The sequence below is a fragment of the Orycteropus afer genome, unplaced genomic scaffold (genome assembly GCF_000298275.1).
Source record: "Orycteropus afer afer isolate SDZICR_OR568_19922 unplaced genomic scaffold, OryAfe1.0 scaffold00739, whole genome shotgun sequence".
NCBI classification, from domain to species: domain Eukaryota; kingdom Metazoa; phylum Chordata; class Mammalia; order Tubulidentata; family Orycteropodidae; genus Orycteropus; species Orycteropus afer.
Window position 1 is genome coordinate 578,006 of NW_006922326.1, and position 5,906 is coordinate 583,911.

General features: G+C 38.5%; 1 protein-coding gene across 1 annotated transcript in view; it reads right to left on the reverse strand.

The window, feature by feature from the left end:
• The window catches only part of APOO (apolipoprotein O), a 91,225-nt gene that overhangs the window by 75,742 nt on the left and 9,577 nt on the right, over positions 1-5,906 (reverse strand). Inside the window, exon 2 of the mRNA XM_042783207.1 lies at positions 2,142-2,194. Coding sequence (XP_042639141.1) covers positions 2,142-2,194 — 53 coding nt within the window. The remainder of the gene's footprint in view (positions 1-2,141; positions 2,195-5,906) is intronic.

Genomic DNA, 5,906 nt, shown 5'->3' on the forward strand with positions numbered 1-5,906 from the left:
ATTTTCTCTTCAATGTAGTAACCTTGAGAAATCATATACTCAATCAGAATTTACTGCAACCATTTACATAAAAATTGATAAGTGAAATTTACTTTAATATGTATGACCATCTGGTTTCCTTGTCTAAATGCATTCATATAAAATTTTAAGCCTATTATAAGAAAACCAGTCTCAACATATTTGAAATAAAAGTGGAAAAAGAAGACTAGAAAAACTGTATTTGTTTCAAAAGGGAAGGATGATTTTTGGTATGGTATGATTCCATGAAGTTTTTCTTTTTTTAAATGTCATATCCAAGGTGTATATTAGTATGCCTAGAAACAAGTCTTGGAGGATATAAACAGTGGTTGTCTATTAAAAAATAAATCCAAACCCACTGCCATCGAGTTGAGTTTGACTTACAGCAACCCCATAGGTTGTGTACTGGTGGTGGGATTAAGGGTGATTCTTTAGTATTATCATATATCCTGAAGTTTTCACAACAAATGCTGATTTCATTTATAATATACAAAGAGCAAAAATGGCTGGCTTCTGAGGATATTCTAAAGAATTTGACACAGAGTAAGAAGGTAATATCAAATGAAGGGAGGCCAAAAAAGCTCTAATCAATGATAGTATTTTTGGAATTCATTTATCAGTGACATTGTATTTGGAATACAGTATTTTAACACAAATAATGCACCTGGCTATACGGATTTTGCAAACCATGCAGCCCTCCACTGCTTAGTTTTCTATGTGCATGATGCACATTATATGCACTGGCATGTTATTTATTAGCACACATTAAATGCAAAACTAGGGTGTGCGTGTATATCTATTAGAGAATAAATCAATCTATTCTCTCAAGATGAATGTTGTAACAGGCACTCATTTGGATATATGAAGCACTTATATTTCAACAACAACAGAAACCACAATCACTTTGATCTGTTTCATAGTAAAGGGAATTATGAAGCCAATATTTTAGAGTTCAGACTTTAAACAAGAAAAATTGTCTTTCAACTATGACAAACAGAAATTTTATGAGAAACTTATAATTTTGTAGTTCTGTACTAAACTAGGTGACATTTCCTAGTTCTTTCTCATCTAGTATAAAGAGACTAAAGAGACAAGAAAAAAAGAAGGCCCTTTTCAGATTAACGTTATCTTTTTCCTCACAGAAATCCAACTTATATTTTATCTTTAGAGAACAGAATTAATCAGAAAATTAGGTCAGCAAAGCAAAGCAAATACAGTGTCTCATCTGCAATTGTTCTGCTTCCTAGTTATCATATTTTGTTAAATTTCTACAGGAAAACAACAACAACTCATCCGATAAACAGGAAGGAAAGCTCAGAGCAAAAAAGATAACTGTTCATTTAGACAGGCTTTGAGTCACCCAGTTGAGGTATACTGGTTTCACAGACTTGGAACATAGATGATGTGTAATTGACCATGCCCTAAACTTATTTTCAACTTCCTCATTCAGACCAAAATTTACCACAGCTTGCCAAAAACTCCAAATTATGTATGTGTGTATACATATATGAATATATATAAATGTTTTTCTCTGTCTTAGAATGATATCCTAACATCTATTCCATTTTTCCTGAGTTAAGGGATCTCAGCAGAAATAAATCACATGAGCACATTTATTTCAGGTCTCGCTTTTCAAATGCTTCTGTACAGTTTCAAGCAACTGAAAGAAATCAACATCTTCTAGTAGGAAGAGTTCTGTCAAAGTAAAATCTATTCTTCTAGACTCATGTTTCAGGTTCTAATACCCAGGGGCATAGAAAACCTTGAACTCACTGATGATAACTGCCCTCAACCTCATCTCAGTTATTCACATGCTTTTTTCTTCTTTAAAGAAAAGAAAATTGCAAATTTCTTTTTTAAGAAAACTGCGCACAAGGCTCAATCCAGGTGATGACAATCTGTATTCGTGATAAAAATCTCTGCAAAAATAAGGAACCAAAACAAGAAAAATAACTATGTGGATTATGCACAGCAGCTTTAACAGTCCTCCCAAATGGCAGGACTCCAAAAACAGGCTCAGAGTCAATATTTGCCAAGTGAGCTAACTCACGAAAACATGATTTAGGAAACCTGTTGGAGACCTCCTATCACTTTTTGCTAATTTACTCACTGGCCAGCCTTACCCATGTTGTAATACAACATGTGAATCAGCACCAGTAATAGGAGGGGAGAGGCCCTGAAGCAAGCACAAAGGAAAACAGGTTATTGGAAAACAGGTTATTTCAGAAGGACTGAACCGCCAGCCTTCTGGTTAGCAGGCAAATGCCTTAAGCACTATGCCACCAGAGCCCCCTTGAAGTTTGTGGGATAGGGAGGAAGGGAAAATGAACTTGATTATTTTCATATATATTCTACATGAAACGACTTTTCAAAGGAAAGCACAGGAGTATCTGAAAACAACAACAAAAAACTACTGGGCATCCCCCAGACTAGGCGAACTGAACTTGGCCTAGCGTGAATCTACCCCTAGCTCCCTGAGGGCTCCTCCTCCTCACCACACCAAACAAAGAAGTCCTAAATCCGAGCCAGCGGGGGCTCCGAAGAAAACGCCACACTGTTTCAAAAAGTCAGGAAGAAATGGGAAGACAAAGGGTAACTGGACTTCAAAGTGCCTTTAAAATAGGATTCATTCAAAATATAACTATACTGTCCATAATACATAAAGCTGTATGCATCATGAAAACAGCTTAATATTCAAAGTACGAGGCTTTAAGCACACTGGAAACTCTAGGACTCTTGCTCTAAAATCTTCTCCAAGTGTTCTGTACAATGAACACAGGTTAAAAACCCCACCACATTAAGAAATCCGCACTGTTCAAGTATTCTAATTAAACTGATATGAGGCCATGTAACTAGAAGGAAAAACTCAACAAGAGAAAAAAAATAGCTTCCAAATTCTAAAATACAACTTTAGACTGAGATTCCCTCCCCCATACACACACACCACCACAAAATATCTAAGGTTTCATACTGTATGAATTAACTGCAAAACAACACTTAAAGCCTTATTGGAGAAAAGCAAGTGACACAAACTCTTTCGATTCCTTTCTTTTAAAAATATTTTGACACTTCCTGTCACTTTATAAGTAAGGCAACTCTAAACTTTTTGAAACAGATAGGCTATAAAGATTTATTACTCATCTGGTTACTTATAATAATGTTAAACGTATCACACAAATATCAAAGTTCATTTCCCAGTCTCTAAATAGTTCCAGTCTAGCCTAGAGAGGATATAGGTGTGGAAGACACATAAACAGATTATAAATTCAATCTCTATAGAATAAAAGTCTACAAGCATGAACAGGCCTCACTCACAGGTAGAAAGTTTATTTATCCTAAATGTCCAGTGCATAATCTACTTTTCTCCCCCTCTTTTGTCTCTGATCTCCTCATTCCCTTAAGGTTTAATTCACCCATTCTTTTTTTAATCTCCTCTTTCCATGTTAGTTACAATTGAGAAACTACTTGCACTTTCAAAGTAGATAAAAGTATTCTAACATCCTGGGCACACTTCACTCCCAAATGAGAAGGGAATTTATCCAAGGTTGGTCCACTTTTTACAGTTCGAAGTCCACAGTGTTAACCTGCAACCATAAATTACTTCACAGTCTGACAGATGTGGAACACAGGGATTAAAAATGCTTTACATTCACAGAGTGCTTTGTAACCAACCATTCTTTTCACGTGTTATCTCATTTGAACCTCCCTACAGCTCTGTGAAATGTGGTTGCTGTTGTTGTTATATACTGTGGAGAAGTCGGACCAACTTATAGCAACCCCTCCTTGGGTTTCCGAGGCAGTATCACTATGGAAGTAGATTGCCCAACCTTCCTTCTGAGGAATGGCTGGTGGGTTTGAACCTCCAGCTTTCTGATTAGCAGTCAAGTGCCTTAGGTGCTATGCTACCAGAGCTCCCGTGAAATGTGGAGGAGCACATTACTGCTCACACGGTAATGCGATAAAGGGAGTAGAGGTTAACAAAGCTCCTCAAGTCAACGTCACTTGGTCAGAAACCAGAAACTCAACTAGAATCTGTGTATTTGCTTTCAGATGGTGTCCAGAGCTGCAGGACATTTTTTTCTTCTTTGCAATCTGCCTGCCAACTTCTTTGTAAGGAAGAAAAGGAAAAGAAGTCTAATTAATTTTGTACATATTTAAGTGACTAAAAACACATTCCTCAAGAATTCCCTCAGAAATGCAAAATCTTTATTATCTTTCAAAATATGTAGCATTTAAAATATTCAATGTGAATTTATAGTCCTTTTCCAATTTGGAGATTATTTCCCTTTTGTACCATAATTCCCCTCTCAGTTTGTACTATTAACATACGATTCATGGTAAGAAAATGAACTTCAGAACATAAGATAGAATATACATGAAAATCAAATAGCCACAAATAATGTGTGAGGTAATAAAGCCCCAGAGCCAAGGATAGAGTCACCTGAGGTCCCTCTGACTACATCATGTCTCTACCCTTCAGGAAGGAACTGACTCAGACCAGCACTAGGCCACCTTCTCACCCTCAAGGTTTCAGTTAGCATAAACCACCTGATGAATCCCCAGTGTCCAGTCCACATCTCTCTCACTCTCATGAAAATGCCATACCCTTGAGTTCCACGTCCATAGGTGCTTCAACAAGCTCAGCCTGTTCAGAACCCAACCATCACCTCCCCACAAACCAAACTCATCCTTTTTCCAGTTCCCCATCTCAATGAATAACTATAGGCTACTCAATTTTCCAAGTAAAAAGCCTGGGCAGCATGCTAAATTCTCCTTCTCCCTCCTCCAATGTGTGGCCAAATTTGGAAACATTTTCCTGGATGAAAGGAGCTGTGGTGGTGCAGTGCCTAAGGCATTTGACTGCTAACCAGAGGGTTGGCGATTCAAACCCACCAGCCACTCCGCGGAAGGAAGACTGGGCAATCTACTTCCGTAAAGATTTACCACCTCGGAAACCCAAAGGGGTTTACTATGAATCGGAATCGACTTGATGGCAGTGGGTTGGGTTTGGTTTTAGGCTCTCCTGGATGAGGACTGGGTCTTTTCATGTGCACCCACCAGCATCTAGAACAGTGTCCAGCCTGCAGGTGGATGGTGACAAACATCTGTGTAAGGAATGAAATCTAGTGATGTACATCTGGGGACTTGGTATGAAATATCCAACCTCCCTGCAACAACACACAGAAAATGTGCTTCCTGCAATAGAATCCAACCAATCAACTACCAAATTTTGAAATGAAAAATACTGTTGGAGAGCTCTGCGACTATGCACTACCACAACGCTACCTTAGCCGTCTCCTACAAAACTAAAACTAAAGAGAGAAAAGCACTTACTTTGTTCCAAGTTTTGAGTGTTAATGAATTTAACCCATACAACAATTTGAGGCTGGTGCTAGTCTTATTATTTCAGAACACAGCTCCAGAGCACTTGAGTACCTCTTACAAGGTCACAAGGTGAAATCCAAGGTCTTAACACTGTGCAGAATTCTCTCATGACTGTGTCCTTGAATGCCTTTTTTCTTCCCTGCTGGGAAAACCCTTACAACCTAGACGGCCTAGCTTCAAAGGTCAGCACAAGCGTTTTCTTCTCTACAGTTTTCTGATGCCCCCTGCTGGTGCTTCTCCCTCTAATACAGTGGTTCTCAACGGTGGCTGCTGGTAGATTTACCCAGCACTCTCACTCGACAGCACGTAACAACAACAACAACAACTCAACATCAGAGGCCTAGATCCACCCCTAAAGATAATGATGTAATTGGTCTGGGGTACAGCCTGATGTCAAAACCAAAACCAAATACACTGCCGTTGAGTTGGATCCAACTCATAGCAACCGCTCCTTGGGTTTCCGAGGCAGTATCACTATGGAAGTATTTTGCCCAATCTTCCTC